The sequence below is a fragment of the Armigeres subalbatus genome, chromosome 3 (assembly GCF_024139115.2).
Source record: "Armigeres subalbatus isolate Guangzhou_Male chromosome 3, GZ_Asu_2, whole genome shotgun sequence".
Taxonomy (NCBI): Eukaryota; Metazoa; Arthropoda; class Insecta; order Diptera; family Culicidae; genus Armigeres; species Armigeres subalbatus.
Window position 1 is genome coordinate 59,246,876 of NC_085141.1, and position 22,852 is coordinate 59,269,727.

At 44.1% G+C, this 22,852-nt stretch overlaps 1 protein-coding gene across 8 annotated transcripts in view; it reads right to left on the minus strand.

Moving 5' to 3' along the window:
- Positions 1-1,293: 1,293 nt before the first annotated feature.
- LOC134220089 (uncharacterized) overlaps positions 1,294-22,852 on the minus strand; it is a 47,982-nt gene continuing 26,423 nt past the window's right edge. For 3 of the 8 annotated variants that reach the window (XM_062699053.1, XM_062699051.1, XM_062699052.1), the window contains exons 2-7: positions 14,881-15,775; positions 14,682-14,811; positions 4,634-4,816; positions 4,433-4,504; positions 3,406-3,492; positions 1,294-1,546 (exon numbers count right to left, since the gene is read on the minus strand). In XM_062699053.1, the coding sequence (XP_062555037.1) occupies positions 1,370-1,546; positions 3,406-3,492; positions 4,433-4,504; positions 4,634-4,816; positions 14,682-14,811; positions 14,881-15,647 (1,416 nt within the window). In that variant the 5' untranslated portion in view covers positions 15,648-15,775 and the 3' untranslated portion in view covers positions 1,294-1,369. Of the gene's footprint in view, positions 1,547-3,405; positions 3,493-4,432; positions 4,505-4,633; positions 4,817-14,681; positions 14,812-14,880; positions 15,776-17,040; positions 17,237-22,852 lie in introns of those variants that run through there. The other 5 variants (XM_062699057.1, XM_062699055.1, XM_062699050.1 and 2 more) reach the window with 5 other exon arrangements.

Genomic DNA, 22,852 nt, shown 5'->3' on the forward strand with positions numbered 1-22,852 from the left:
GGATATTATTAAGCTTATACAACACGGCAGACTACGGTGGGCTGGTTACATTGTTCGTATGCCGGAAGAACAACAAGTGAAGATAATATTTAGTAGAGAACCCGGAAGAGGCCGCATGCTTCGTGGAAGGCCGCGTACACGATGGCTTTTTGCAGTTGAAGAGGACCTGAGGGCGCTCAATGTTCAGGGCGACTGGAAGCGATTGGCCCAGGATTGGCCTCCTTTCAAGAGGCCCGGAAGCCTCCTTTCAAGAGGCTCGGAAGCCTTTTTTCTAGAAGCTGGGAAGCCACCCTTAAAGTACCTCGGAATTCTTCTTTCAAGAGGCTTGGAATCGTACTTTCAAGAGGCTCAGAAGCGTTCTTTCAATATTCTAGTAATCCTCCTTTTAAAAAGCTTAAAAGCCGCCATTGAAGTGGCTCAAAAGCAGCCATTAAAGAGGCTAGGAAGTCTAACTTCAAGAAGCTCAGAAAACTGTTACCAAGAGGCGCGGAAGCCAACTTTCATGAGATTCAGAAGCTTTGAAAGGAGGCTCGGAAACCTCCCTTCAAAGGGCTCGGAATTATTCTTTCAAGAGGCTTATAAACCTTCTTCAAGTAGCTACAAAGCCGCTGATAAAAAGGGGCTCGGAATCCTCCTTTTAAGATGCTCAGAAGCCTCCAATAGTCATAAAAGTCTTTATGTATAAGCTTAATTTGAATTGGAAAGTTTCACGGAATAATGAAAATTTCATCCAACTTTATGGAGAGCCATACTGCCGTGAATCGCATATCTGTCTCATCTTTGCTGGGTTTCCTATTCATATTGGACAAATATGCGACTCAAGGCAGCATATATCCCGTTAGTTTTCAGGTCTATTCTTCATAGATCTTATGAATTACGCTTATTTGCATTTACACCAAAAAATCAGGGGTACCTTAATTAATGCAAAAGCTCAAAGAGGTATTTCTCAAGAAAAAGGTTGAGAACCGCTGGTATAACCAAAAATGGTGAAAATTTGTTGAGTGACGACTAGACTATAACATGTAACGACCAAAATTGACGATAGTTGCTGGATTCGTTTCCTTCACTAGTCTTGAACATTTTCGGTTGACAAACTTTCTCCACTTCCTAAAAAATCTCCCTCATACTTTTTTCTTCATATATTTCGGACCATTTCGAACTGTTCACAAAACATACATTTATTTATTGAATTCCACTTCTTAGTTTATTTTCAATCAGATTCCAACATCTAAGTGTATGTCCTTACAAGCCACCGATTAAGATTTCTAGCAGTACCGAAGGCAGCCTTGCCTCACCCTGTGTTCAATCGTAAACAAACTTTTCTCATAATCGAATTTTATTTCTACGTCCATAACATCTTTATTGATTCTTAAGAATACATGTCGAGAGCTGAACTATCGTTTTCCGCTGGTCTGAGCCACCGAGTCGCATTCAGAGCCGCGTCCCGTTCCATTGTGGATCTCACCAGCGCATCGAGGAAAAACTTTGGCACTTCCAGCTCGAACTGTACCAATATCATCGTGTAGGTGGCCACCGTCGAAAGCATCTGAAAATAATTGAAATCAATTCCATAATGAGATCCATTCGAATCGACGCGATTCTGGCACGTAGCGATAGTAACGGACGACGATGGGATTACATCACCGGCTGCCATCAACCGTGTGGACATTGGATTAGCTTCCGGTCAGTGGGCCGGATTGGTCCCCGTATCCTGTTACAACAAACTCCGTCGCCTCCGGTGCACTAAAACTAAACATAAGTGCCCCAAATCGATGTCACATCCGGTATGGGTTCCGATGGGGCAGTACAATATTGGATCGGTGGGTTACTGGAATCGAGCAATTTTTGCCGGAGACAGTAAAATTTCATTGCATCAACAAACGGTACGTACGGACGACGACGACGCCATCATCCGCTACGCAGCATAACCCTAAGCCGTGACGACGACGATAGTTTTGGCTCTTGGTGGTGGGCGACATGTTTGCTCTCTGGTGTGGTAAACCCATTGCCATACGTACTTCGCACGTTACGATGGGAAACGGAACCACTTTGACTGTCCAATGCCCATGCACAAAGAGCTCAAACCGAAAAACGAACCACTTTAATGAACGCTTTCGTATATGTGTACGGGTATATGAACTTCCTCTTAGGAACATGTGTTCCTACTGCGGAGGATGGCGCTTGATTGCCACTGCAGTCCGCTATACGTTCGAAATTGCAATGGGAGCGACCGGAAATGGTGACACCGTTGCAAACATATTTAATGAATATTTAGTGAATGATGGATAAGTTTTGAAAGCACGCGGTAGATTGGCTTGTTCAGGTGCGTAATGCATTCACTGGGAACGTTTCATGAAATATTCGACATCCGATATATTTGTGTCATGGATTCCGGATGGTCTTCTCGAGCATACAAACAAATAAATTTGTTTTCTTCTCCTCTCTTTTGATAAGATGAATATAAGAGCTATAAGATGAAGTACCGGAACAATAACGTAATTTATTCGGCCAAACGGCATTCGGCCAAATGGCGTTCGACCAAGCGGAATTCGGCCAAACGACATTCGGCCTAATTGCCTGACACCGTTTAATGATCCACGTATATATCATTCAGGCCTTGATTGATCGGGTAGATTGCATATTCTGATCTCCAGGACGTCTTGGAAACCCTGAAGTAATTTACGTTTATTTAAACCTCGATCAATTTATGTCTTACGATCTTATAGACATATTTGACATACACTTGCTAATGAAAACTTCTGGTCACATATGCGTTGCAGTAACCTATGTGGAACGTGTGTGCTGCTCGGAACCTTAGCTGTTTCTAGACATATTTCCTAATATATACATAGATATGTTCTCCAGAATGGTTTGGACAGCCTAGAAAATCCGAAAAATAATTCTACGCTTATTTAATTATATCTATCCTATTTTTACAGGATCCAGTGAAAACAACTAAAATTCGTACGTTAAATCTCCGTAAAAAAGTGATCGTTCGTCGCAGTAATAAAGTGTGAACAAATTCAATTGAGTAAAAAATAAAAATAAAAATAATTCATAGCATCATATACGGAGTATCCTGTCTCCGAATTTCTTAAGGACAACAAAAATGCAATGCTACAACCATTATGCTTGCAGGCAAACGGCTGAAAGTGTTGTGTTCTATTAACGATGGCAGTAATTGGCTACCATTGAAAACCATTCAACAAACCAGAGCCGCGGTATGCCGTCCTCTCAGAGGTTGGACGAACAAAAGGAAAACACAGTCTAGAGATGTACTTCTGGTGATGCCTATAATAGTTCCAAATGTGATATAATCGCATCGCCCCAGCTATGTATAGTCTACGTTTCGCATCGGATCCCTTAGCTGACTGGCCGCCACCGGAACAGCAATTGTGTACTTACCGAAAAGCACAATGTCCAATCGAAAGAAAACATCCCACTGGAAACGGCTGGTGTCTGCTGCTGGAGCTGCCGGGAGAACACCATGAGCTGTACGGGAAAGATGTTTTACAGTGGGACACACAAAAAGGAAGAAACATGAAAACATCTATTAGATAAAAATTGATGGGATACGACGGCAGTTGGTATCAATTCAGTTCAAAGGGAATGGTGTTTTGGGATTTCCAATGCGTGCGTGTGTCAGCGCAAAGCTCATTCATGTCGTACACAGTATTTCTCTCGGACGTAGTCAAATGCATGTATTTTATAGGTCAATGTGTCTGTATCATTTGATTTGATCTTAACTACGATAAACAATTTGTAACTCATTGTGATAAATTATAATTAAAAGGCTTCTGATCATAAATTTTCACATTTTCTTCTGGAAGCTATTAGAAAATCTTTTAAACGTTATTTGGCGTACTCATCAAATGTTGTTTTTTTATGTATTGTAATTTAATCGTTCAGTTTTAACCCCATACTTCTATATGATCACAATATTTTTTAAATTCAATTGCATTGCGCATACAATTACTGGAAGTTCACATTTCCGAACATATACCATTACATTGAACCAATCTACTTTGTATGCAGTAATTTGAAATCATGTATACATCCTGTAGGATAAAAAGTACTTTAAACACCCTCCTGTATAATACACACTTTTTACTTATAGATATAGAGTAACTTTAATGATGATGATGCTAATAATAGTGGTGCGATACATAAATAAGAGGATTACTGTTCAAACTTCGTTAGCACTATTTCCCTTACTGAATGGTTATTTAATCACATGAGCTCTATGCGGAGTTCTTCCATTCCACCCAAGTGGCATTATTGTAGGTCGATTGCGATTTGCTTCTAGCTACCGTGTTGTATTGATTCTATCAGAAGCAATCGATTCCTGACTGGATGAAGATGAGGAATATGATGATGATTGAGCCAACCTCTCGCCCCCTGATGCAATACTACCAACAAGGACGACACTTACCCGGTTGATGGAGCTGACCGAAAGGGGTGATTGATTTATGGCCTTATGAACCAGGACAGCTATCCGTTTGCCCTTCGGGAGTCGTGTTGGTTTTGATGGCGCGATTTGCGGCCGAGAATGCGGAAAATGTTTGACGTTATTATTGGTCCGGAGGTCGTGTGGTTTGCTATTGATTATTATGTGGTGTGATAGGCTAATTACCTCGTGCTGAACGTCACTACTTATTTTTATGATTGGCATGATGTGTACCGAGTAGTGCAGGAATGGCATCGCGTAGATCAGCGTTAAGAATAACACATCAAGTGATTTGCGCGAATAGAGCGCTCCCACGCAGAACATACTGAAGACACAATAAATGATATATGAACTACAAGCGAAGACCATCTGAAAAATTGATTTGATAACATACCATAATTTGTGTTTTCATTGATCATGGTTTGAGCTGATCATATTTAGACTGTATTACATGTGCGCCCGGAATATGTATATTCAATTTTGATTATTTCAGAATATTATTGTTAAGGAGAAACAAAACGGATTTTGGACAAATTGTTAATCTCGCAAAATAATTTTTTTTTAATTTTAATTTAAAATTTAATTATTCGCTTAGGTACAAAATTACTGCGAGTGTGAAGCACACGCTTCCACGGGTCGTCCGATGACAAAAGACCGCCAGCTAAGGGTTGTGTACTTAGCTGGTAGTGCAGCCTGGGCACTGTTGTCCTTCTGACATCAGCTAGAGTGAGAAGGTACGCCTCGAGCATCTGTTCACCAGGAGGTGCGGCTCAAACAGCGTCTGCCTGGTACCCAGTGGCTGATTAACGAAATGCTGTATCGCGTCAGCTATACCTAAGGTGGCAGCCCCATCATCGCGATGTAGGTAACGCGACCCCGGTAAGGGAGCTTACTGAAGCCTCTCAAATACCACGAAAAATGGAGATAGAAGAAAAAGAGAACGTTATTTTTGGCAACCGACCCGGCAACGAAATAAGGACTATGATTGGAAACTCGGTACCTGGAATGTCAGGACCCTAAATGAACCTGGACGAGTGAGCCTTCTGGCTCGTGAACTGCAGAAGGTTGGAGTGAACGTGGCTGCTATTCAAGAAGTCCGATGGCCTAGATCCGAAGAACGTGAATTCCGAGCCGTGGACCCCACGACCAATGCTGCATTCAAGTATATCATCTATCACAGCGGCGGTGGAAAAGCAGAGCATGAAGTTGGTTTCGTAGTGATGGGCAAGAATTGAAGCGAGTGAGGCGGTGGAAACCCATTAGCGAACGAATCTGTGTGTTGAGGATACGGGGCAAATTCTTCAATTACAGCCTAATCAACGTTTACGCACCGACAAACGATAAATCCGACGACGTGAAGGACACGTTTTATGAATGTCTTGATAAAGCCTATGGAGAGTGCCCAAAGCATGACGTGAAAATTGTTATCGGAGACGCTAACGCCCAGGTCGGTAGAGAGGACTTTTTCCGTCCCATAATCGGTAGGGAGAGCCTTCACTCCGCTACCAATGACTAAATTTTGCTGCTGCCAGAGGGATGGCCATCAGTAGCACCTACTGTGCACGAAAGAACATCCGAAAGCACACCTGGAGACACCCAAATGGTGAAACTTGCAACCAGATAGACCATGTTCTGGTGGATGGGCGCCATTTCTCGGATGTTAACGATGTGCGGACATTCAGAGGTCCGAACATCGACTCTGATCACTACCTCGTTGTCAGTAAAATTCGATCACGGTTGTCAACTGTATCGAACGAAAGATCACAGCGAACGATGCGTTACAATATCCAGCGATTGTCGGCGGAAGGAGTATCGGCTGAGTACCGCCAGAAGCTCGACGAACGGATAAGTGCAATCAACGTTAGCGACAACATCAACGATCTATGGGAGTCGATCCATGGAGCGGTGAGCACAACAGCACGAGAAGTGGTAGGCACTGCACAGAGGCGACCCAGGACGGGTTGGTTCGATGTGGAGTGTCAGAGAGTGACAGACGAGAAGAACGTTGCCAGAAGCCGGATGTTGGTGTCAGGTACCCGATCGAATAGAGATCGGTACAAGGAAGCAAGAACAGCCGAAAAACGAACCCACTGCTACGAAGAACAAGTGATTAGTGATGCGCAAGAAAAAATGGAGCAGAACGATATGCGGTGGTTTTATGAGCCTGTCAATGGCGTGCGGAGAAAGACAGCGCCATCTCCCGTCATGTGCAACGACCAACAAGGGAATTTGCTGACAGATAAAACTGAAGTGGCTGCCAGGTGGAAGCAACACTTCGAGACTTTGTTGAATGGAGGAAGTGACGGTGCATCGGTGAACAGAATAAATATTAGCGACGATGGACAAGCTGTGGAGTCACCTACACTAGATGAGGTTACAAAAGCTGCCAAAGAGCTGAAAAACAATAAGGCTGCGGGAAGGACCAGCTCTTGGCTGAACTTCTCAAACATGGCAGTGAGCAGCTTTATAAAGTTCTCCTGCATCATATTATGTCGAAAATATGGGAAGACGAGGAAATGCCTGCTAGCTGCTTGGACGGCCTCATTTGCCCTCTCTTTAAGAAAGGGCACAGACTGGAGTGCGCCAATTACCGTGGAATAACCCTCCTTAATTCGGCGTACAAAATTATGTCCCGTATTCTGTTCAACAGATTGAGACCGCTTGAAGAGTCCTTCGTCGGCGAATACCAAGCAGGTTTTCGTGAGGGCCGATCAACGACGGATCAAATGTTTACCCTGAGACAAATCCTTGATAAATTCCGGGAGTACAACTTGCAGACACATCATCTGTTTATTGATTTCAAGGCGGCGTACGATTCAGTGAAACGGAATGAATTATGGCAAATTATGCTTGAACATGGTTTTCCGGCGAAACTGATACGGCTGATTCGTATAACGTTGGACGGATCGAAATCAAGTGTAAGGGTTGCGGATGAAATATCGACGTCATTTGTTACCTTAGATAGATTAAAGCAGGGTGATGCACTCTCGAACCTACTGTTCAATATAGCGCTCGAGGGAGCGATTAGGAGAGCTGGTGTGCAAAGAAGCGGTACCATTATCACAAAATCGCATATGCTCCTGGGATTTGCGGACGATATCGATATTATCAGAATTGATCGCCGTGCCGTGGAAGAGGCTTTTGCGCCTTTTAAGAGGGAGACAGCGAAGATTGGACTCACGATCAATACCAGCAAAACGAAGTACATGGTCGCTGGCAATCAACTTGGGTTCATTAGTGGTGGTGGTAGCGAAATAGTTCTGGATGGTGAAAAATTTGAAGTGGTAGAAGAATTTGTGTATCTTGGAACATTAGTGACGTGCGATAATGATGTTACCCGCGAGGTGAAAAGGCGTATTGCAGCTGCAAATAGGGCTTATTACGGACTTCGTAACCAGCTTAAGTCCCGTAGTCTGCAAACGAAAACAAAACTCGCGCTGTATACTACTCTGATTCTTCCGGTGGCTTTATACGGCCATGAGACATGGACGTTAAAGGAGGCTGATCGGAGAGCTCTCGGAGTGTTTGAGCGTAAGGTGCTGCGGACAATACTCGGCGGTAAACAGGAGAACGGTATCTGGCGGCGTCGCATGAATCACGAATTGTACCAGGTATATAAAGGGCTGGATATTATTAAGCTTATACAACACGGCAGACTACGGTGGGCTGGTTACATTGTTCGTATGCCGGAAGAACAACAAGTGAAGATAATATTTAGTAGAGAACCCGGAAGAGGCCGCATGCTTCGTGGAAGGCCGCGTACACGATGGCTTTTTGCAGTTGAAGAGGACCTGAGGGCGCTCAATGTTCAGGGCGACTGGAAGCGATTGGCCCAGGATCGAGTCCAGTGGAGAAGGATACTCCATTCGGCGTAGGTTCATCGAAGAGCTGTAGCCCATCAAGTATCAAGTATCAAGTGGAGCACAGTCTTGGTCAGCGAACCGAGCGTTATGGCGTCAAATTGTTTATTCAGTATTATCTGTTTAGATGTCGGCTAATAAAATGAAAACTAACCAGCAGATGTCAGATTTTTACACAATTCTCTATTCAAACATATCATAATCTTTACAAAAAAATCGGGCGATTAAATAAAGGAATTCTTACGCCACAAAGCGATTATCTAGGACAAACAGAAATTGGGTCAGATTGAGGGGACTACGCAAATAAACTTCTCTGAATGTTTCTTTCGTCGAAAGAAATATTTTTTTCCTTTGGAAAATCAGCAAGTAGTGGAAAACCCCCAAGTGTTAATATGCCTATTGGGTATCTTGGAGAAAACAATTACTTCCGACACATTAGAGGAAGGTGGGTAGACTTGATTCCCGGGGAGACTTGATCACCCCCTGTTTTATCGAGAACTAAAGTAGTTTTGTTCTAGCGTATTTTTTAGTATAAATCCTCTAGACAAATGACTTTTATGTGGTGAGTTAGGGTAAATGATGTATCTTGGACAAGCGCAGGACATTCATTAGAAAATATATCGAGATTGAAAAAATGTACATGTCCAAAATATATTATTTACCCTATTTTTTGGATTGAAAACCTTATTTATTCTGCAGGGCGGTTTGTATGTTTTGACCTTCCTAAAGATTTTTTTTATTGGCCACGCAAAATTTGAATAACTTTTCATAACAATGATCAAATGCTTTCATTTTTTCACAGCACAAAGCCATAAATGTGCTTAATGATTTGTACTGATGAAAATGTCAACATACCATCAAAGTTTTAGGATATTTGAATCTGAAGTTATTGTTTCAATATGGGGACATTTGATCCCCCATTAGTCACTCATACAAAAATTTGGCGAAAAAAATCAAAAAAATATAAATCTGTTCTCAGGCTTCTATTTTTTTTATAGATTTGACAGATTTGATGAAGGGTTGGCAGGAAAAAATATTTATTGCGTAGATATCATAGAAAGGGGATCAAGTCTCCCCAAATTTTGAAATTGCATGTGCTGTCGAATTCAATAATGAAAATCGTTCATGTATACAGCAATTCGAAAATTGCGCGTATTTTGAAGGAAAAATATTTAAAAAATCTGAGGGCACCTTTCTAATTTTATCAAAGCAAGTACTTGGAGAGGGATCAATTTCCCCCGAATATTTTAAAACTAGATTTTTGACAGCACTCTAAAAAACCGATAGTGTATCAATAACAACAATAATTTAAGGACTGTCGTACATCAGTAAAGTTAAATACTATATTTCTTAGAGAGTCTGTGTTGAAATCGCGTATGTTTATTTATTTTTGGCTGTGATACATCGGAAATCAGAAAAGGGGATCAAGTCTACCCAGTCTCCTCTACTGTAGTGCGAGCGCCTCATTTCGTAATGGAAGAACAGTTTGGTGACGTTCTCTGGCATATCACAGTGACCCGGGATCGTGGTGAAAGACTGTGGATCGCAAGTGAGAATGGCCAGGATCCATGGGTGTTTCGGATGGTTGTTTTGCAGCGCAGCGATGGCACTGGCCGAAACAGTCAGGGCTTGGACCGGTTTGTCGGAGGTAGTGGTAGCGACAATAAACGGAGCTACGGTTTCCGCTGAGAAGACGCTGCATTGTTCAAGAAGGCTATCCGACACCGTTAGGTTAACGCCTTAACGCCAGTAACGCCTAAGCCGAGTCCTTGTCTCAAAAGGCAACCGTCAGTGTAGCGGGGCTCGTGGTTCCTAAACTCGGTGTTTCGCAGTTCGGCGACCGATCTTTATAGAGCTTCCGTGTTGTCCCCTAGCCACTGGGGAGAGGCTTACGCTGGCCATCGTATGTAGGATCCGATCCCCTTGAAGAAGGAGGGGGACCCTGTGGTTTCCGGATGTGGCGGAAGCGTATGCTGCGGCTTTTGGCAAATGGCCGCCTGCACACAGTAGAGAAATGCTAGGACACCCGTTTCGGCACAGGCGGCCTCAGCAGGTATAGAGGAAAGAAGTCCGGTGGTTATGCGTAGCTCCCGACGTGCTACGACAAGTCAGCTCCAGCCCGTAAAGCAGTCTGCTGTCAATCAACGCTTGCCGAATACGATACCGAGTGGCCCTGTTGTTTGTCCTATGCGGTCTTGATAAGGTTTTAACAAGGTTAATCCTCGATTTGCAGCCGGTTTTGACCGCTTGGAAATGAGGGACAAAAGACAGTCCTCGGACGATGGAATATCCGAGGACTTGACGAGTTTCCAGTTTACTGAGCAGCACAAGTCAGACAAAAATGGTCGTTACAACGTGAATGTGATTAGATCTGGTAACATATGAGTTGCAGTAACATATGTGATACATTTGTGCTGCTAGGGTTGAGATCGGCTGACCATCAATCTTGAAACTGGGGACGGAGAGTCGCCCGTTGCACACATGCCCGTGGAAACTTTTCGCGGCCGACATGGTGAAACCGACCGACGAGGCCCACTGATAAAGTGCGCTAACCGCTGCTTGAATTCGGAGACGCGTTCATGCCTGAGTGCCCCAAGTAGGATGATGTCCGCTTAGACAAAGACGTAGATGTTCTTTGCAACCAGAAACAGGCTCACCGCAAAAATAGACTCCTGCGGGATTCCTGTTTCCTCCTGATACGTCCTGGAGGCGGAGTTGCCGAAAAGGCCCCAGAAGTATTGGCGGGAGAAAAAATGGCGAACAAAAGATAAAATGATGTTACCGGTGAAAACCCAGTCCATTAGCTACTTCAGCACTGGTGGTGTCCAAGTACGGTTGAACGCCTTCGAAATATCCAGAGAAACTAAATCGCCGTGTTTCCCTTAGTCGAAGGCACTTTTGAGTACGTCTCCTAATCCTGCGAAGTACGAGCTGGCCCCGTACCCCGGGCGAAATGCGTGTTGGTGGAAGCCAAATCTTCCGTCAACCTTTGATACACAGGAGGTCAGTGAGATAGGCCGGTGATCAGCGGTGTCGCTGGAGTAGAAATAACGTGGCTGAGCGCTGAGGTGCTATTTGTCGGGAAAGGTTTGATTGGTTCAGGCTTGATTTATCAGGTAGAGGAATACTATTTTTGCGTTAGGGGGAAGGTTTTCAGCATCGGATACCCTATTTCATTCGAACTATAAGACTTCCTGTTGCTTCTGGCAAGAGCGAAGGAAAGTTCGGCGACTGGAAAGGGCAGGTTTATAGGAGAAACTTGTAGGTCCGGCGGTACTTGAAAGTTCTAGAGCGTCAGGGTCCTGGTGGCTATGAGCCTTTGAAAATCGGCTGGGTAGCAACTTACTGATGTGATTGATGCAAAATATTCCCCGAGTGCATCAGCCACCTTCGACGGGTCAGAGATAGTACGGTCTTGTGAATAGATGTGGGTGGGGAAACATTCACGCTTGCTACTTAATACATTGACTTTACCCTATAGCTCGGTGGCGGATTGGGCCGGATTTATGGAGTCAAGAAAATCCGCCCACTGCGTACGACATTCTTTAAGTTCTCCAAAGCACTTACCTTATTTGGGTATTCAAGGGGAAGCCTCCTGAGCGCTCGGAGTGCCTTCCTTTCTGGCTTTGACGGTTTGCCGCGTCTCATCCGACCCCCAAAAGAGAGCTCTTATTCCAGTCCGAGTACTGGTTTGAGTGATGGAAGAACAAGCGGCGTCAAGGACTATCTTCAAAAAGTCGGAGAGTGTTAGCGGGGTGCTTCTTTTTAACGCACGTAGAATGTTGCCATCGAATGATTTCCAGCCAGCGGCATCATAACGTCATTTAGGCCTCTTAGTGACAGCGGAGGGAGAGGCGTCAGAGAGGTCAGGGGCAACCTCCCATTTTAGAACGGGAAGAAAGGACCGGCTAGAAATAGTCACATTAAAGGCGGTGGTAGAGTGGCCATTGAAGAAGGTAGGGGTACCTGCTCCAGGAACGAGATCGGCCTCCTGAAAAATCTCGAGTAAGACGACGTCACGGGGCGTTCATGTCTCTCACAAGTAGAAGGATAGAGGGGACCTCGCTAATGATACTACTCATTTTTGCTTAATGCCAGAGATTGCTCCGCAAGGTAAACATTCGCTACGCTGATGGGAATGCTTCCTCGGAGTTGGACTCCTACGACTGGGAGATCTTTGCTAATCTGGAAGACATCAAAGGGGATCTCCCAAAGGATATTTGAACCTACCTTAATTACCCACATATATTTCCCTCCGAGGGACAGATCCAGAGCAGCGGAGGAAACATGATTGACCTCTTGGACGACAATGGTCCAGGGAAAACTGTTATTCGTCAACAGTTTTTAGGTTTGACTAGTTGTTCCAGAAACCATTGATGTTCCACTGTAGGCAGAAATTGACCTTCAGTGGAAACGAAGGAGTTGGAAAGTAGGCAGGAGTATTGCCTGATTCTGAATCCGACGCAGGTAGGGGCGATGATGTCTCAGATGTGTTGTGCTGATTGATGGGGAAGAGAGCGCTTTGGGTCCATTTGTCTTGATTGGTCGGACTAAGGTCGCGTTTGGGTCCATTAGGGAGAGCTGGGCAAGGTTGAGGGAAATGCAGGTAGTGGCAGGTCTTACCACCCGGGTTGGAGTCCCGGGGACCCTGAAACGCTGAATCTGTTGAAACTTATGACCCGGGTTGACAGTCGACAGTTGACCTATGACATGAGTTTTCAGCCTTATATGATTCAGCCTTATGTGGAAGTCCCGTATTTCCTGTGCAAAATACGATGCACGAATCACTTTGGTATCAGGTGTTCGCCGTTCATCTATTTATCGACTTCAAAGACGCACATGATACAATAAATCGGGACCAGCTATGGCAGCTAATGCACGAAAACGGATTTCCAAATAAACTGATACGGTTTCAGGGGCATTCTCGAGTCCCTTCGAAACGCGCATAGGGTTACTACAAGGTGATGGTCTTTCGTGTCTGCTATTCTACATCGCTTTGGAAGAGGTAATAGGAAGGGCAGGGATCGACACGAGTGGTACGATTTTCACGAAGTCCCTCCAGTTATTTGGTTTTGCCGACGACATAGATATTATGGCACGTAACTTTGAGAGGATGGAGGAAGCCTACATCCGACTGAAAAGCGAAGCTAAACGGATTGGACTATTTTGCTAAGAAAATTATTTTGAGCTTTTTAGTGGAATGTCTTCACTTGTCACAAGACGAGTCTGTACCATCCCATTCAATTCCACCACTTGACAAGTGGTGGAATTAAATGGGATGGTACAAACTTGTCTTATGACAATTGGATTGGACTAGTTATCAACATGTCGAAGGGGTAGATGGCGGACGGTACGTGGAGGAGGCGAATGAACCACGAGTTGCATCAGCTGTTGAGAGAACTATCCATCGTTCACACCGCGAAAATCGGAAGACTGCGGTGGGCCGGGCACGTAGCCAGAATGTCGGACAGTAATCAGGTGAAAATGGTTCTCGACATCAATCCGACGGGAACAAGAAGGCGAGGTGCACAGCGTGCAATGTGGATCGATCAGGTGGAGGACGATTTGCGGACCCTCCGCCGACTGCGTGGTTGGCGACATGCAACCATGAACCGAGCTGAATTGAGAAGATTTGTATGTATTGCACAGGCCACTGTGGCCTTAGTCTGGTAATAAATAAATAAATCGCTTTGGTATGAGTCCATCAACATAGTTGGATACCGGGTAATGGAAAGCGGACTCACTTGTCAAGGAGGGCGTTATGGAAAGCGATATATACGGGCGTAGGTATCGAAGAGACCCTGATTCAAGGGGTAAGCAGAGACTTTATTAAGGTAATGTGTCGACTAATCTCCATTACTCGTTAAACGTGCATTCCTATCGAAAAGTCAACATGGTCCTTGTGCACAATTTATTGAAGCGCAATATCATCGTTTAACTGTCTCTCATTCCGTTCGTGGAGTCATTATTATCATTACAATTTGTTCCTTGTCTGCATTACGCCAATCATTATGAGGAGACCAAATCAACGCTACCTAAGGGCACGTTATATCCTCTAGGTCCTAACCCATCATTTTTTTTATTGTTGCACTCCTTAACCTCGACCAAGCTGCGAGTTGATCGACTCCTCGAGACTCGAGACTGACATTTGGAGAAATAATGAAATTGGTAACATTTCAAACGAAAAACGGTTCCTTTATGATCTGGCGCTTGATTCTATAAATGCATTTCCATTTAAATGGAAGCAAAATGACATAAAAAAGAATATAGCAATGTTTCATATGATCATTCATTGTACAGATTTTGATAGGTTCCAATACAAAATTATAAGGAAATCTAACAAACGCTGATTGGGGTGCCGCACTTAAACTTACTTGCAGTCCAAAAATATCATTGAATAGTTCTACCGCTTCAGTCATGGTATCGTGTCCTACGACAATCACTCGCAAACGATTTTCCATGTCCTTATCGTTGGAATCGTTTTTACCCTCCAGGAAAATGTTTCTGAAAATTGTGCGCGGGAAAAAAGAACTCATACAGCTATTCAAACAAAGCGCAACGCAAATATCTCACCGAAATGCAGCATTCAACAATCGGAAACGGGACCGGAACGCCAATATTGCACCAAGAAACACCACCAGGGGGCAAACTTGGGCAGTTCGTAGTATGAAGTAGTAAATCGTTGCACCGCTGGAGTAAACCCGTTCCTGCATAGCGACACTTCGGGAATGGAACTGGTCACCCAGCACGAATTCAACTGCCATCACACAAATGGTGCAAATTATCGTGCCCAAGATCAGCAAAACCAGCCCCAGATGGTGCCGGCGATGATTGACTGCGAATCCGAGCGGTTCGATCTGTGAAGTGCATTTGGGGAAACAAAAACTGCTGAATGTGTTGAAATTGGCCATCGCACGCATTTGCATAGTCGTTCGTACCAGCTCGTCTGAGAAGCGGATCAATCGGAGAAGCTCGTCAATTTTGTTCCGGCTGAGTGCTATCCGCAGCTGGACCCAACTCACCATCACTGTCTCAACGATGTACAGCAGAATGCTGAGGTAAATCATGATTTTCGACATCGGTGCATTGGACAGTTGCGAAAACCAGTGAGCGTTGAAAATGGACAGAATGTAGATTTGCCACAGGAGCAGTAAGAGGACGTCCAGTTTTTTAAAAGCGAGAGTTGCTGGAAGCTGCGACACGGTTCTCCCTTTGCCGTTCCGTTCCGGAAGCAACAATGTGAAAGGCATAAATCCGAACCATTTCATAGAGCGACATGCCGGTTGAATTGTTTGGTAAATATTTTCGATATTAAACCAATATTTCAAAATAAATGACATTTTGTATTCACCACTTTCGATGTTACGGTGCAAGTGCGGATGAATAGTCGCGCAAGTTATATTATTTTTCCGTTCGTTTATTGTTTAAATGTATCGTTTTCGTTTCACATTTCACTATAAACGGTAACCTGGTAAAAAAAAAGATAAGTGTGAAAATTGATCATGACGGGGATTACGCTTGGGCTGAAAATGAAATAAAAATGTGTCATAATTTATGAGAAGGTATTCTTTTTATTTTGGCGTAGGATATGACTGGAAATATAGTTTACTTGAATTAATTTTGCCTATTTCAGTGTTAAAAATACATATCTCATAGCAATTTTAAGGTCTGAAATCGCCAAATACAATTCATAGTATTATTTTTAGATAGCAAAAAATTACCTGAGAAAAAATGTACAAATGATGAGGAACCTTATAATTAATAAGACAACCTGCATGAGTTCAAACTGTCTAATCCTCCTATTTAAAATGTAGGATTCAAATTTATAATTACGCTGGCTCATTACACAAATTAGCCAAATTGAATCTAATATTCTAATAATTTTATCTAATCTAATTCTAATAATTTTATCTAATAAATTTTAATCGAATCTAATAATTTTATTTCGGGGTTTTTCAATTCACTTATATCCAAATGAGGTGCGCGTTTAATTTCATGGTGAAAGCTAGTGAAAAAATTAGATTCAACACCACTCGCTCTTCAAATAATGTAGTTCTGGGCATATAATTTGAAATAATTATAACAACAATATTGTAAATCTCAATTGAATCAATTGGTTTTACACCCTAAAACATTTGTCAATCACCAAAAGCAGCGTTTTACGAGGTGGAAAGCTGATCTAATCACGAATTTCAGGGATAAATTGCATTGACTTAAAATGCTCCTCCATTTTCAACATGGCCATCACAAATTTCGATCAGAAAAATGTTACTTTTTTAAATACCGTCATAAGCTCTTTGCAATGCAAATATCCTTATTGCGGTAATTTGTTTGACCACATTACGACCAAAAATTGTAGCTTTTATCGAGCTTTGAAAATAAGATTTATCACGTTCTTTATCACTACCGTAGAGCTGCTCATAAGATCAACAGACGTTAACGTTTGAAGCTTTTTCGGCATACTTGTAAGGGGTTTGTTGATAGCAATAAAATTGACAATAAAACTGAGCAACTAGCTATGGTGATTGCTATTTAAAAGAATATATAAGAATATAGTAATATAAGAATTAAATAAATCCACGAAGCATTGAAATTGTTACTTGGGATTGATCGTAGAATAAATATATTTTCACTCACAATTTATTTTTGAATTTATATTTTGTATTTTGTTCCCAAAAATGTTTAACAGAGGAACTTGCTAGAAAGTTAGCTATTTTTGGTTGGATCACTTACCAGATTACACACGTAATAAGGAGCGAACAATGATAAGCAACACATTTTGTCCATGGGTACCCCACTTGCTTACCACCAAAACTTTCCACAAATACTTAGAAAATATGCTAAAAAGTCCAGAAGTTTCACCAAATGTGGAGTCAGTTCTGATAAAAGGCAAGCGGAATCGTCTTGGAACACCTTCTTCCTTGGATGAATCACCAGATACGACTGACATCCAATTGAACGAATACCTACTTTGATTTCCATTCATGTGACTATCATTTTTGGTTCGTATTAAGTCTACTTCGATGGTTTCGAAGTTATTGAATGTTGGCTTTATATAGGGTAAAATCACGTAAAACTGCTTATTAGGCACCGTGTCAAAACAAGACTAGTTTCAGAAATTCCTCAATCATAAACGGAATATTGTGCCTTGTTACAAAGTGACAATTTTTGATCATTTCCCAAGGCTTTCATAGATGTGTAAAATTTATCCGAAATATAAAAAGCACGTGCTATCAAAGCATTTTTTTTCTGGAGGAATGCTTTCTTAGGCGACTATCTGGCCGTTATTTGTCTTTGCAGATGCGGAGGATTTTCTGTACTGCCGTCCCAAGCATAGTTGTCCCATGTAATTTTTAGGTGATACCTTTCTCGTTGTCTTGGCGTTTTACAGAAGTATCCCACAATGGATTCAGGAACTAGAATGGATAGCTGACAAATCTAGCCATGATGTTTGATAGAAAAATAACTTATATGAACAATTGCGCCATCGCCAGCACAGTGGGAATGGCATTGTAAAAAAAAAAACGACATGCGACAACTATGTTTAGCACGGCAGTAGTATTACATCAAATGGGCTAATTTTTTTAATAGTTTGTTTTCATTACAATAGGAACAAGCTATAATATAATAGGACATAATTGCCTATTCATATGGAGAGCGATACAGCAACAATAGTTACGTTGAACAAAAAGAGTTCCGGTAGTTAATCTGAAGAGTTTCAACGCAAGGTCAATGAATCACATACAGTGGCTGGTTTCCTACCCGCCGCTGCCAGCACCAGGCGCTAACGTATACATATGTGAAAATAGCCAGCATGAGTTATCCATCCGAAGTTTGTATGGCGAAAGACATCTAACGCGGGTTTTCTCAACAGTTGGAACTTTCACGAAAAACTATTTGGTACCAGTTATGTAGGAAGGTGACTGCCACTACGCATATTAAATATTTTTTCGAGTTAGGTGATAATTTTCGAGATATTGAAAATTAGATGCCTTTCGTCATATTGATTTCCAAAAGTTAACTCCCAGTGTGCCGCTGTAAGCACGCTCAAAGCAGGCGATTCATTGTTTTGAAAACTGATATTTCCTGAAATATTTTGACACAACTGCAATCACAGACATTGAATACCACAACAATAGGATGTTTACCCTAGTAAGTGCTGTTCCTCTTCTGCACAGACTGTCACCAAACTAAACTGGATGACTCCAATACATTTTTCGGATTCAATCTTCACATGCTGTGCCTATGCACATATTGAGCTATCAACATCATAATTAATTTCCACGCCAGGTGGCCAAAACCCGGAGATTAGATAAGGGGCCGTTCACAAATTACGTAACGTCGTGGAGAAAAGCAGGGTGTCAAGCCTAGCGTTACGGTCCATACAAACAAATGTAAACACCCATACAAAAAGTGTTACCAAATTTGCGTGACGTAATTTATGAGCGATCCCTAATTGATCGGCTGATATTTTTTCATATGAAATATCAAAGATTGCCATGCTGGCTTGGAACGAAACGTCCTATAGATTAGTTTCCGAAACGTAATGAAATTGATGTCTAATCTGATTCGAAGCATTGCGAAACGTTAGGCAGTATTTATTTGAATTTGATATTTTTGATACCGTGAACTTGTTTTATGATCAATACACTGCTCGATAGCAGAAAGTAAACCTTTTCTGTATCGTATGTTATACCAAGTTAGTTCTCGAGTTATGCAGAAGTTTCTGTTTCATTTGTATGGGAGCTCCCCTTTCCAGAGGTGGAAGGGGTCTCGAGCCATCCCCAAAATCCCTGCATACAAATTTTCACGACAATCGGTCCAGTTGTTTCCGAGTCTATAAGGGTCAGACAGACAGAAATTCATTTTTATGTATATAGATATATAGATTTGATCAGTTTTTGGTTAGACTCGAAAATTCTAGCACAAGCGATATTATTCTCGAGCACGTTTCAGCTCAGTGAAACAATAGTTCTAGGCAGAAATACAGTGTTGGAACCTGAACAGTAAAACGGCTGTGTTTGAGTTAAGAACGAATTCTATGCGGCTTCGCTTCGAACGGGGCAGCCCAGAGCCGTTAGACGCCGACATTTTTGGCTTTATGAGAACAAGAATGGGACTAAAAAGTGAGAAACTCTTGTCCACGTAGAAGGACAAGAACGACGTTTCGGTGATAATAAAGTTCAAGACTGGGCACGGCAAATGCTGGGTAAAGCGTACCATTGGTACTTCGCGTACCTGAAGGAATAAAATAGACCCCATCTCGCGGTCCTTAGCCTCTTACCCAGCAACTCCTATCCCTACCTCCCCGCGGTGCTGGCCGGGATACGAGCAACCTTAGGGAAGATCGGGTAACCAACCCCGGTGGGAACTATGGTCGTATGCTGACAGGAAGGGGGTTTGCTCCTTCCGGAGGTGCAAATCTTATTGAGCGTCTGTTCTCCATGTCAGGATCGGCTCACAACAGCGTCTGTTCTCCATGTTAGGGGCGGCTGATCATCGTCCGAGTGCCAGCGAGGGACTCTAAGTGAAACTGTGCACCATGGTCCACCGGAAATAAGGAGGAATGGTCCTCCGGAAATTTAGGGGTTTGGTGTCAGGCCCTGCAAGCCAGCCTTTAAAAATCATAAGCAACGAACAATCAACAAGAGAGTACGGACCGGAACCATCGGCGAAGACCACTGCGACGAAAAGGGACTAGCGATTGGAAACTCGGTTCGTGGAACTGCAAATCTCTCAACTTCATCGGGAGCACACGCATACTCGCCGATGTGCTCAAGGACCGTGGATTCGGCATCGTAGCGCTGCAGGAGGTTTGTTGGAAGGGATCAATGGTGCGAACGTTTAGAGGTAATCATACCATCTACCAGAGCTGCGGCAACACACACGAGCTGGGAACAGCTTTCATAGTGATGGGCGATATGCAAAGGCGCGTGATCGGGGGGTGGCCGATCAATGAAAGAATGGGCAGGTTGAGGATCAAAGGCCGGTTCTTCAACTTCAGCATAATCAACGTCCATAGCCCACACTCCGGAAGCACTGATGATGATAAGGACGCATTCTACGCGCAGCTGGAACGTGAGTACGACAGCTGCCCAAGACACGACGTCAAAATCATCATAGGAGATTTGAACGCTCAGGTTGGCCAAGAGGAGGAGTTTAGACCGACTATTGGAAAGTTCAGCGCTCACCGGCTGACGAACGAAAACGGCCTACGACTAATTGATTTCGCCGCCTCCAAGAATATGGCCATTCGTAGCACCTACTTCCAACACAGCCTCCCGTATCGGTACACCTGGAGATCACCACTGCAGACAGAATCACAAATCGACCACGTTCTGATTGATGGACGGCACTTCTCCGACATTATCGACGTCAGGACATATCGTGGCGCTAACATCGACTCTGACCACTATCTGGTGATGGTTAAACTGCGCCCAAAACTATCCGTCATCAACAATGTTCGGTACCGACGACCGCCGCGGTACGACCTAGAGCGACTGAAGCAACCTGATGTCGCCACTGCATACGCGCAGCATCTCGAGGCAGCGTTGCCGGAAGAGGGTGAGCTCGATGGGGCTCTTGAGGACTGCTGGAGTACAGTTAAAGCAGCCATTAACGACGCAGCGGAGAACAACGTCGGGTATATGGGTCGAAGTCGACGGAACGATTGGTTCGACGAAGAGTGCAGACAGATTCTGGAGGAGAAGGACGCAGCGCGGGCGGTTGCGCTGCAGCAAGGTACCCGGCAGAACGTGGAACGTTATAGACGGAAGCGGAGACAGCAGACCCGCCTTTTTCAGGAGAAGAAACGCCGCCTGGAAGAAGCGGAGTGCGAGGAGATGGAACAGCTGTGCCGTTCTCAAGATACACGCAAGTTCTATCAGAAGCTCAACGCATCCCGCAAAGGCTTCGTGCCGCGAGCCGAAATGTGCCGGGATAAGGATGGGAGCATCTTGACGGACGAACGTGTGGTGATCGAAAGGTGGAAGCAGCACTACGAGGAACATCTGAATGGCGCTGAGAGTACAGGCAGTGAAAGTCAAGGCAGCGGAGGAGATGACTACGTCAGTTCAGCGGACGATGGAAGCCAACCAGCCCCCACCTTGAGGGAAGTTAAGGATGCCATTCAACAGCTAAAGACCAATAAATCAGCTGGTAAGGATGGTATCGGAGCTGAGCTCATCAAGATGGGCCCGGAAAAGCTGGCCACTTGCCTGCACAAACTGATAGTCAGAATCTGGGAAACCGAACAGCTACCGGAGGAGTGGAAGGAAGGGGTTATATGCCCCATCTACAAGAAAGGCGACAAACTGGAGTGTGAGAACTTTCGAGCGATCACCATCCTTAATGCCGCCTACAAAGTGATATCCCAGATCATCTTCCGTCGTCTGTCACCATTAGTGAACGAGTTCGTGGGAAGTTATCAAGCCGGCTTCGTTGACGGCCGCTCGACAACGGACCAGATCTTTACTGTACGGCAAATCCTTCAAAATGCCGTGAATACCAGGTCCCAACGCACCATCTGTTCGTTGATTTCAAGGCGGCATACGACAGTATAGACCGCGTAGAGCTATGGAAAATTATGGACGAGAACAGCTTCCTGGGAAGCTTACCAGACTGATCAAAGCAACGGTGGATGGTGTGCAAAACTGTGTGAAGATTTCGGGCGAACACTCCAGTTCGTTCGAATCGCGCCGGGGACTAAGACAAGGTGATGGACTTTCGTGCCTGTTGTTCAACATTGCGCTAGAAGGTGTCATGCGGAGAGCCGGGTGTAACAGCCGGGGTACGATTTTCAACAGATCCAGTCAATTTATTTGCTTCGCGGATGACATGGACATTGTCGGCCGAACATTTGCAAAGGTGGCAGAACTGTACACCCGCCTGAAACGTGAAGCAACAAAAGTTGGACTGGTGGTGAATGCGTCAAAGACAAAGTACATGCTTGTGGGCGGAACCGAGCGCGACAGGGCCCGCCTGGGAAGCAGTGTTACGATAGACGGGGATACCTTCGAGGTGGTCGAGGAATTCGTCTACCTCGGATCCTTGCTAACGGCTGACAACAACGTTAGTCGTGAAATACGAAGGCGCATCATCTGTGGAAGTCGGGCCTACTACGGGCTCCAGAAGAAACTGCGGTCGAAAAGATTCGCCACCGCACCAAATGTGTCATGTACAAGACGTTAATAAGACCGGTAGTCCTCTACGGACATGAAACATGGACAATGCTCGAGGAGGACTTGCAAGCACTCGGAGTATTCGAGAGACGGGTGCTTAGGACCATCTTTGGCGGTGTGCAAGAAGACGGTGTGTGGCGGCGAAGAATGAACCATGAGCTCGCCCAACTCTACGGCGAACCCAGTATCCAGAAGGTGGCTAAAGCCGGAAGGGTACGATGGGCAGGACATGTTGCAAGAATGCCGGACAGCAACCCTGCAAAGATGGTGTTCGCTTCCGATCCGGCAGGTACGAGACGGCGTGGAGCGCAGCGAGCGAGATGGGCAGACCAGGTGCAGAACGACTTGGCGAGCGTGGGGCGTAT